General features: G+C 43.8%; 1 protein-coding gene across 1 annotated transcript in view; it reads left to right on the forward strand.

Annotated features, from left to right (window-relative positions):
* Nucleotides 1-11,921, forward strand: part of LOC106805151 (major vault protein-like) — a 45,742-nt gene that overhangs the window by 9,664 nt on the left and 24,157 nt on the right. Inside the window, 6 exon segments of the mRNA XM_014806644.1 lie at nucleotides 5,987-6,182; nucleotides 6,455-6,581; nucleotides 9,694-9,825; nucleotides 10,019-10,113; nucleotides 10,276-10,314; nucleotides 10,317-10,406. Coding sequence (XP_014662130.1) covers nucleotides 5,987-6,182; nucleotides 6,455-6,581; nucleotides 9,694-9,825; nucleotides 10,019-10,113; nucleotides 10,276-10,314; nucleotides 10,317-10,406 — 679 coding nt within the window.

Raw genomic sequence — 11,921 nt, forward strand, 5'->3', positions numbered from 1 at the left:
GCCATATTGAATCTTATCTACACGGCCGCCGTGCGTATAGCCATATTGAATCTTATCTACACGGCCGCCGTGCGTATAGTCTCGGCCGTGAAAAACTGATAATTGGAGGCACTGGTCCAGCATGACGTTCTGTAGCAGCACAGAGCAGAGCAATACGCCGAGGAATCAGTTCGATGTTACGAATAGCCACATAATGCGCATGCTCTCTCGGACAACATCCTCATCCATTTCTTCATGCAATCATGGTGTGATCTCTCTGATGTTCACATATCAAGTGTTACATAGCCAGGACAGGCGTCATGGGGCGCTGTACAACTTATAGTGAAAACGCCTAAGACCACAGTCCACACAGAAATGGAACCACCGCGAAATCAAAAGCTTCGCTCTCGCCCCCCATCTGTACGACCCCCCCATCTAAGTCGCGAGTTCCTCCCACGTCCCAAATCTCTGCCCTCTGTGTCCCCCGCTAAAATTCCGGACTGTTTGCGGGCAGCTATGGATCCGTGCGCGGCCTATGCATTCGGCGCACGGATCCATAGCTGCCAGCGCTGCATACTGTCGTAGGACGTTCCCGCGGTCGCGTGCGCCTTGCCGCGGAACTGCGTGCAAGATTAACTGCTCAGCGGTTAGGATCAACACCTTTCGGCAACACCTCTGGTATCCCGTCTCGTCTGGATGATGCTTAGTGTATTACATACTACCAACGTTTTAAATTTCCTAGTGTGGTTGTTTATCATTAGAACTGTTCTTACAGACATGAATTTCTGGGTGCAGAGCGGTCTTAGCTAAGCAGGAGAGCGAGGCGGAGAAGGGTAGTGGTAGGAGGAGATTGAATGAGATAAATGGAGGATGCCAAGCAGAAGCAGAGAGCTATACATACATGTATATAAATGAGGAGGTAGAGTTGGAGGAAGTATACGGGTGGAAGTTAATGGTTAAGGGTTGAAGGATGTTGTCGGTATTGGATAAGAACAAGGGGTGAAGCAGAAGATGGATAATGAAGAAAACACAGAGATTGAGTAAGTCTGTAATGATGGAGAAGAAAATGCACGTCTTTCTCATGGCTATCATAAGTACTGTATTTTGAAACAGCGTGCCAGTTGTGAAGCACACTGTGTAATACACACTCAATACAGTTGCTAGGGACTCGGTAAACATAAACTACAGGTAAAATTCAGTATTGCATGCATAAATACCGTACGTTCATGTTATGTGGAGAACTTAGCTACTTCTCTAGCCAGATAGCCAAAACAGACCAAGTAACAAGTCTCATGGTTATGGTGGTAAGTATAAACGTGTGCAGGAAAGTTTCTGTTGAATTTATTAGCTAGGGTGTCAGTCAGCATACACATAGTTTAAAAGCATGGATGTGCTTGATATGTTATGCTATAAATTATATGGCATTGACGTGGGAATTTCTTGGCCAATTGGAGAGCATTTATGGTATTAATCTGTGAATGATATCTGTAAATTTCCATTTTTACAGTAACATTATACCAAAAGTACAAGAACGTGTGTTGAAATAAGTCAAGATGAACAGAAACACAGGCAATCAAGCGAGGGATTCGATCTATCCATATCCTCCATACCACTAACTCCATGTGTTGGATTAATTTACACAACTAGTAACACGGATAGAGCTTGACCGAATACATTCCAAAACCCAAGATAGCTGGAGGTGGGCATAGGCAAGTCTGTATTTATGTATAACATCTTGATAACATGTGTATACTAGCCTGGTTAGATTCTAACTAAGTGTTATAGTCTTTAATATAGACATAGGTGACTGTGTTTCTTTGATAGTGTCTAGGTTTCAGGAAACATCCCCTACTAGTTCAGAAAAGAGAATTCCCGTCTCAATTTAAAGTTATTGGCACCCCAGAGAGTTTTATACTCTAAGAATTGCGCGCACAATTCTAGTGTAATGTTCTCAAAGTTTATGATGGCAACTGTGTGGCGACCTGCACACGCTGATCGTACAGTGTCTTCACATAGTACACCAGAATGCATCACGATACTCATGTACACCTCATCCCTTGGAGGGAAAAACTCTTTGCGAAAACCAGAAATGCTGTACAAAATTGTTCCTAGGGCTGGCAGCAGGTGCTTAATAATGTTTCACACAGGTTACTGCTAGTGTGTTGATGTACAATATATACCAACGTCCGTCCTGTAGACTAAGGACATGAATGATGTCAAAAGGTGTGGGTGCAGAGGCCTACAACCCAACCCATGCATCCTCCACTACATCCAAAAAAAAATCAGTAACACGGCAGAGAAGTCTTGTAGCTAGTGGGCAGTAACCTATGAAAAAAGTCGCAAAAGTGTGATGAGTTATTTATCTTTACGGTCTGATATATTACACTACATAATTAAAGTTTATAAGTATGTATGGCAATTATTTCTTGAAAAATATCAAAGATGCTATTTTAAATCGCAAAATGTTTAAATGAAAAAACTGAATCCTCCTAGGCTTAGACCTGATTGTTCCCTTCTCGCAATGTAAATTGCTCCCACCCCTATGCGGGGGATATATACATTAGCCCATGCAATTCTATCAGAGACGTAGTAGCTCTCACCGTTTGGAACATTAGCTCCCAGTGTCAGGCAAATTAAAATTGTTTGTGGACACTCCACGGCGGCCAGAGCGCAGTTCGCAAGTGTCAAATCGTAGAGGCAATATTGCTTGGGCTGTATACCGTGCCGGTTAAAGCAATGGCAGGCTTTACAGCACTTTGAAAGTTACAGGAGGACTACGTACTAATGAACTCCCTAAACACCATAGGGGGACTTTCAAGCTCCACATAATCACACCCTTAAGAGCCAGTGATGGAGAGGCATCCAATTAAAAAATCACACGCCTTAAGAGCAGATGCGCAGTGATGGAGAGCTCCACTAAAAATCACACCCTTAAAAGGGTCTGCGCATTGTTTAAAGATACGATACCGAAGGTGTATGAGAAGCTGCATTCCATTGGCTACTGAAATCTAGCAGTGGCTAGAATAGATAACCCAGTCAGGGCTCGCGGATCCCCCCATTGGCAGACATTGACAACTCTATGGACAGGGAAAACCCAGTCTCAAGGCCACGCGTGACGCGGCGGCTTTTGATGGTAGCACGATCGATCGATCGCGGTACTAATACTACTATATATACGGCCTGCGTAGACGCTTGCGGGCATACACACACACACACACACATTGCAGCGTTCAAAATAAACGCACACACTGGCCAACGCTGACAATCTCAACCAGTGAACTAAGCCGTGTCTATTATTGTAAAGCGAACTATAATTAGCAATGGTATTAAATGGAAGGTACTGTTAAGTAGGCTGTTGGACTGTAAAATGAAAATTTGTAGCATTCTAACCCGCAGGGCTCGAATTAAGCGACGCGAAAGGGCGAAGGCAATTTTTTTAAAGGGGCATGTGAACAAATCGCCTTGAAATGTTACTAAATGGAAGGGCACAGAGGCAAATTTTAAACAAGCACGCAAGACAACTCTCAAATTGAGAAAGGAACAACAAGGCACGTTTAAAAATAAAGGGAAAACTATAACAAATTAAATTATTACATCAACAATCGTCGCTTGCTTTTAATGACCGAAAACAATACCACGCCATCGTAAGCCTTACAACCGTAACACCGACCACCTGTACCCCGCTCCTGGCTAAGAAGTACAGTAAACAACAATTTACAGCTGCTCGCGCTATCCAGGAGCGAATAATTATCGCGATGCTGTTATTACTTCCCTCCTGCGACTATCGTTTACGGCTCATCATTGCACTACAGCACGCTACAGGCGCACGTGTTATGTTGACCGACTAAAAACGAAACTAGGGCAGTAATAAATGGGCACCTGACCAGCAAAAGCAAGGGCAAGGCAGGTGACTGCCGTCGGTCGGTTAGATTTTCAGAGGGCATACACGGCGATTGATATGGGGCAACCGGACGGCAATTGCCTGTCGGTGCCTTCGTTAAGTTCGAGCCATGCTAACCCCCCTAAAATTTCTCTCACGGATTTAGACCGTTTCACAAAATCGAAGCCCTGGAGCTGGAAATCCGCGGATGTCCGCGGATCCGCAGAAGATTCTCAATCCCTGTAAAATGGAGCGTATTTCAACAATCAATAAACACAGAACTTTTGGTGCGCGATTTAACCAGCTTTTGAGGCTGCGATGATTGCGCGCACATGGCAACAATTTACTGGTGCGCGTGGAGCGCGAGCGCGGATTGCGCCCTTAAAATGAAAGCGCCTGCATGTCTATTGCTTGTTTGGCAGTACTGAATCCATTCTAATTGACATGTTTTCAGTTAGTAATGATGTACACATTTATTGCAAATATTTATATTTTGCATAGAAAATTCACTATCAGGCTTGTGGAATTATTTGTGTTTTGCTTAGGAAAATTAATGCTGTTAGAATGACTGAATAGAAAAAATATTGTACAGAATGTCTCCAAGGATGCAACAAATAGCTTCTTCTTTGAAACCAAGGTTGTGATTGACATGGTTGTTTCGGGCAATCATAAGAAATATTACGCCATAATAATTAGGTTGGCATCTCTGGGCAAGGAGGGGTGGGAAGAGCCATCCACGTTAAGTAAGGGAGGGGGAATACATGTCAAGTAGAGCGCACCAGCGGAAGTGAAGAGGCAATTCCGGCAAGTGAGGAAGGCAAACCACGACAAAGGGAGCGAGGCGAACCACAGACAAGTTGAGCAGGCAACCACGACAAGGAGGAGGCAACGCACGACCAAGGGAGAGGCAACCACGGCAAGGAGAGGCAACCACGACAAGGTGAGGAAGGCCAACCACGACAAGGGAGGAGGCAACATGACAATGAGGAAGGCAACCACGCGACAAGGGACGGAGGCCAACCACGAGCAAGGGAGAAGCACACCACGACAAGTGGCAGGCAACCACCGACAATGAGAGGCAACCCACACAAAGGAGGAGGCAACCGAACGACAGTAGGTAGGAGGCCAACCACGACAAGTGGAGCAGCGAACCTATGACAAGTGAGGAGGCAACCACACGACCAAGGGAGGAGGCAAGCCACAACAAGGTAGGAGGCAACCGACGACAAAGTGCAGCAGGCAACGCCACGACAAGGGAGCAGGAACCACAGACAAGTGAGGAGCGCAACCAACGCAGATGGGTCGTAGCTACAATTTTTTCAGGCGGGGGGGGGGGGGGGGCACTCAGGGCCTATTAAACATTTTCGTGGGGGGGGGCACAATATATACACTTCTTTGTTATACTGTTACTATACGGCAATACGCAAGTTTTTTAATTCAATTTTTTTTTTTATCAAAGCATGGAATTTTTAGTGGGGCAACCCTGGGGGGGCACACAAAATTTCCCCAGGCCCCCCCGTAGCTACGCCCCTGCAACCACGGCAAGTGAGGAGGCAACCACGACAAGTGAGGAGGCAACCACGGCAAGGGAGGAGGCAACCACGGCAAGGGAGGAGGCAAACCCAACGACAAGTGAGCAGGCAACCACGACAAGTGAGAAGCCAACCACACAATGGTGACAAGTGAGGAGCCAACCATTGACAAGGAGGAGCAACCCACGACAGCGGAGACAGGCGAAACCCACGACAAGGGAGAAGGCAACCACGGCAAGTGAGGAGCCAACCATGACAAGGGAGGAGGCAACCACGACAAGGGAGGAGGCAACCACGACAAGGGAGGAGGCAAACCACAGCAAGGGAGGAGCAAAACCAACGGCAAAGGGAGGAGGCAGGCCACTGACAAGGGAGGAGGCAACCACGACAAGGGGGAGGCAACGCCAACAGGGAGGAGGCAACCAACGCAAGGAGGAGGCAAGCCACGACAAGGGAGGAGGCAACCACGACAAGGGAGGAGGCAACCCCAACAAGGGAGGAGGCAACCACAGCATTTTCTCTCGTTGCCGTTGTGAAACCCGGGCATCAATGGTGCGTTGCTAACCGGCCGTGCGTGTTTCATTGTTCGATGCAGCGTGGTGCTTGGTCCCGAGCGTTACGTGACGATCCCGAAAAGGCATTACTGCGTCATCGAGAACCCGGTGCTGCGTGACAACCACGGCAGGGTCGTGCGTGACGCCTTTGTGCAGGTGAAGCTGCGGCATGCTGACCTTGAGGTCAGACTCGCACAGGAACCCTTCCCACTCTATCCTGGAGAGGTCCTGAAGCAGGTACAACTTTGGCGTGCGTAACATCTAGTGAGCAGGATGTAACTGGGCTGTAGAATCTGTATTAGCCAGTTACATCTATAAATGAGACACCTGTCTATCAATGGCACGTTTGCCATTTTCTTCCAGGCCTAATAGAACAGTCACTTGTCTATAAAGGTTACTTTTTCAGTTGCTCTCAGTCTTGATATTTGAAAAATAATGGTAAACAAGATGTGATGATGATAGTGGTGTGTGACTACTGCTGATAACTGACTGATGTTTGATTTCCATAGCCTGTGTCTCCACTGACAGTAGTAATCGCTAATAAAGCTCTGAGACTGCGAGCTATCATTGACTTTGAAGATGGTGACAGCAGTGAAAAACGGCTTGCTGGAGATGAATGGCTATTCGAAGGACCAGGTAATAATGTGACCCTCTAGACTAGAATGGTAAGAAGCAGAGTGATGAAGAGAGGAGGGAGAGGGTTGAGAAGAGTGAAGGAAAGGAAAGGGGTTGATGAGGGATAAGAAAATGAGGAAGGGAGTGACAAGGTTGGGACAGTAGTGAGGGAAGAAGAAGAATAAGAACAAGTGAGGGGTACGTGTCAGTGAGCGTAGGCTAGAGGATTAGGGGAGGAATGAAGGAGAAGATAGCAAAGGATGGAGTCTTCTAGCTGCTTGCTATCAGGGTTCTGTTGGTTACTATGCCTATGTATATAATTATATAATAATGATACTGTAAAACTCTTGATTATTTCCATACAATTTACAAATTTATTTCACTGTACACTCTGTCCATATTCTCGTTTCCTTTCTCTCTCTCGTCGCTCTTTCTGACTCGTCTCACACGTCTGCTCTCTCTGCTCACTCTGCCTAACCCTTTTACACCTCCACCTCTGCTCTCTGTGACCACTGTGTCGGACTGTCGGGCGCTTGGCACATCATAATCATGCCCCCTCCGCATTCTTATCATTAACGTGAAGACTACATTATGCCCAAATAATTTGCTGACATATGTAATATACACAACACTACGTCATCACATAATATTATCCGCACTTTAAAGCAATATTTCACCTACGCTCTTCCCCACTTGACTCAATATTGAGTCAAGCTAACTCAGAACCTATCCTCTTGTTTTCTGTTTAGCTTTTGTAACTGTTAACCTTTCCTGTTTTTCCCTCCAATTTCCTTTTATGTGTCACTAGATCACCAACCTAAAACCCTTCTAAAATTTTCTTGCCATACTCTGCGTCCGGCTCTTTATACCTAGATTCGCAATGTTGATTTGATGAAAAGGACCATGCATTCAAACCAAATACTACATGACAAAAGTAACTCGATTATCTTCTCAATTATACCTATTTTTTCTGTAATTGTTGTATCGTACTCTTCTAGCAGTTCTGATTTTTCCTTGGCTTCTGAACCTGCCCTTTCATTCTTACAAGATGTAGATTAATTGATTGGAAGTGCTTTATGGCCTTTTTTCCGTGGCAACTTAACTGAGAACTTTTGCACAGTAAATCTTACATTTAATATCTGCAGACTCGTCACATGTGTCATCACCTTTTTTATTCCCAGAGTTTCTAAATTCCACAACTTATGGATATCCCTGCCAATACTGTTCCAATCTATGGGTGGTTGAACCGTGCTGCTTATCTGTTTTCAATGGCCCAGACAGTACACCTAGTGCTGTTCCTACCACTATAGGCTGATCTGGCTCTCTCGTATTGCATGACCATTCTGGAATTACAACAAATAGTCTGCTCCTAATACGTCTATCTTTAACCCATTCTTCTCCCTACACACATCTGAAAACTACAGATTTCTCAAATGTGCATATTCCTTCTTCACAATTTCTACATGCTTGTTACATTACGCCTTTGCTGTAACAAATGATTTTTGACTCGCAGAGTCGAACAATACTCCAGCCATTCCCTGTCCTTTCCCCTTAACCCTACATAGGACAGTTTGCAATGTCACTGTGCCCAGTTCCCGCATGCATGCCTGACGAATCACATGTTACAGAACTTGTGTATATTTCTCTCATAATGTGTTTAACTTATGTCATGTACACAGTGACATGTGATGTTAACTCTTACAGTTTTTACACCTTATACAACGAATGTACAACCACAGGCATGGTGTCCTTTCCTTATACGCTTGAAACACTTGGCATACTTGTGCAGGGGTCTTTATATTCCTTTACATTTTTAACTTTTAAACAGTACTCATGGCCCTGTTTGGCCAAACAAAATAAACATCTACTGTTGCCTTCTTTTCCATTGAACAAGGTGGTAGCTGTATCTCAAGAATATTCTGCTATACCTGTATTTTAAATGTACCAGTTTCTTATACTTCGATCTTGAGGTCATTCTGATCTCATTATCTTCTTTCTCACTCAACAGTTTTCTTTGTACTATCTTTGCATCGTATGAAGTTTCTCTGCCAGTAAAATTTTATTCTACGTTAATCTTCTTTGCTCTGTTCTTGTACTCGGCATGTTAGCACCTTCATCCATACTCTCGACCATGTCACAACAAGCTTTGTGACATAAGATCTATGTCCACCGCGTATTTTCTTCTTTTTTGTTAACTCGTCCATTATTGCAGCATATCCTGCAGCGATCCAGCTCGGCGGACCACGTTTTTGCAGCATTTCGATATTGGCTTCCGCTGGTCACTACTCTCATGTATACATCATTGCACTATAAGACTTGCTTATTTACATACAATTTAGGCATTTATTTCCATTCTGTCCATATTCTCTTTCCTTCTGACCCTTTCTGACTCCCTTCACGTCCACTCTCTCCGATCACTGCCCGTCTCTCCCACACGTCCACTCTCTCCGATCACTGCCCGTCTCTCCCACACGTCCACTCTCTCCGATCAAGATCACTGCCCGTCTCTCCCACACGTCCACTCTCTCCGATCACTGCCCGTCTCTCCCACACGTCCACTCTCTCCGATCACTGCCCGTCTCTCCCACACGTCCACTCTCACTTGTCGCTCTGCCTGACCTTTTCACACCTATATGTCTGCTCTCTGTGACCAATCTGCCCGACTCCCTGGCGCCCGCATGCATCGTAATCATGGCCTCCCCCCCGACATTCTTACCTTCAACATATACACTCTATTATGCCCAAATAATTTGCCTGGGGGGACAAAATATACACAGCAATACGTCATTACATAATAATACACGAACATTGAAACATTATTTCACGACAAGGAAGGAAGGAGGGAAGAAATGGGGACGAAAGGAAGAAGGGAATGGCTGCAATAGTAACGCTACAGCATGTGCATGGTCACTCTCATCTTGACACTTGCTGAATAGAAATCTTCTAAATTATATAGGACAGTTGCATGATTGATCAGTTTGTAGCTTGTGTACGCAGTAATCTTATTAACTGCTGGTAGTCCCAATCATCAGTGGGGCTATCTAATAATTTGTGTTGGTGAGGGTACACTTACTTAGTGGACAATTGTATGCTGTGTATTGTTACATATGAATGACAATGTGCCTCTGTATAGGAACCTACATCCCTCGTAAGGAGGTGGTGGTAGAGGAACCAGTAAGTGCTGTGATTGTGAAACCCAACCAAGCCATCAGACTGAGAGCCAGGAAGGAGACTAAAGACCGTAGTGGAGTCGACAGGGTTTCGGGTAAGGTACTTATAAGGAAGGCACTCTGGCATGGGTCCTGTTGCAAAATTAATCTTAGTTACACTGTAATCACATGGACTACTAGGTTTTACTAATGCACCGTGTATTGTTGGCAAGGTTTAATTAGCAGGTATCAAATGTGACCATTCCATTGCATCGTGTGTGATCGTAGCTTTAACATGTTGATATAAAGGTGAGGAATGGTTGGTGGGGAAGACAGGAGCATATCTGCCCGGACCATACGAAGAAGTTGTGGACATTATCAGTGCACACGTACTGACTGAGAAGGTATGTCTGGCATCCTGGATTAGGATGTTAAATCTGGATTATGAATATAAATGCTATGGATATTATACGTTTAATGTGCAATCAATAATCTAATGGATATACACAAACAGAACTGCATTTGGTATTTGTTGATTAACGTATCTATCTAAAATGCATTACAGAAAAGCCCTTCATATTAAAGCGCACACGAACCTTCAAGAGATAACTTTGCGAATTGTGCGAATAGAGTGGAGAAAAATGGTTGATCAAGTTTACGTGACACAGAGACACACATACCTGATGTGTACGAGGAGGTAGGTTGCGATAAGAATAATGCCTGGTAAGCTAAGATAACAATCCAATTATCACAGCTATGAGTATCATAACACGAAACGGTTTGGTTCTCGTTTTAGCAGAATAATAATATGCTGCTTAATGGGCAATACTATCAACCTAGTTCTAACTAATTGCATTTAAAATGGATAGTTTTGCCGTAATTAATCCCGTTTTTCTGTTGTGCACTATGTATTATTAGCTCTTGATATATATATATATATATATATTTATTATTTATATATATGCATACTGTGCATACTGTCTAGCTTAAAGGACAATTGAAGTCAAATTTTATAACTTCTTAACGTCTTTTATGACATAGAAATACATTCAATAACGGTATCCGATTTCAAAATCTCGTGCCCCAATTAAGTAAGAAACACATGAATATAATGCTAGGTCATGTGGAAGTCAACCAAGGGCCCCATGTTGAAACACATGTATAGCGTATATAGCGTAATATATACCATTATATAGCGTAACAGTGCTAACACGCTAGTATATGTTATGCTAGGTGAAAGTATTGTTAGCAAGCATACAACAAACATGTAGGCCTGTTAATGTACTTATATTCATGTACATAACTATATTACAATGTGTGGATAATGCAATTCAACGGTATATGTACCTGACTTTGCCGTAGAGATGTTGTACATGTACCGATACATGTATTCTGACCGAGCGTGATAAGCCCGGTGATGACAGTGTACTCGCATGCCTCACCTGGTCTAGCGTCGAACTGGTACAATCTTACTATAATTTGCCGAATGTTGTATGTATGTATGTATGTTAATGAAAGGCTCCCGTTCAGTTTGGATCCAAAATAGCGGCCAAATTATCAGAAGAGATCGATGGAGTACACGACGGGTTCTAAATCTATACTCGGTTGAAAACGCGTTTGTTCGGTCATTAAACGAAACACAAAAAAACCAAAAAGTGTAAACATTGCCTGAAAGGGGGCGCTGTTTTGTTTTCGTTCTGTTTGCTATTTCGAATCGTTGTGTATCAACAGGTTTCAATTTCGTGTTGTTGCTGTGTACTCTGTTCTGTGTCGTGTGTGTCTGAGATTTTTGTAAGCCCCATAATGTTAAGAGATAATAACCATCGTAAATAATGAATTTAAATATTCACTAGCTATTTGCCCATAGGTTTCCCATATGAGATGTACAAGTAATTCATCAGAGTCAGATTTATTTTATGGAGTCGCAATGCCTGTACAGTGTACGGTGTCGTGAACACAGCGATCTGTCACAAGCAGTCTGAATCACTAAGGCACGTAATATTATCGGCGTCCGCACAGAGTGCAAAACATTGCGTAAGAATAAGCGATCACAACCACCGCAATAATTACCTTGGTACCGCACACAGTGGAAACTGCGAAGCACGTAAATTACGTTTACGTTATTATTACATTCACATCTATCTATATTACTCACTTGGAGTCCGTACATCAGCCAGGTACATAGCATACATAAAACATTTCTGTGTGGGTG

Source organism: Priapulus caudatus, unplaced genomic scaffold (genome assembly GCF_000485595.1).
Source record: "Priapulus caudatus unplaced genomic scaffold, Priapulus_caudatus-5.0.1 Scaffold102, whole genome shotgun sequence".
In the NCBI taxonomy this organism is placed as follows: Eukaryota; Metazoa; Priapulida; class Priapulimorpha; order Priapulimorphida; family Priapulidae; genus Priapulus; species Priapulus caudatus.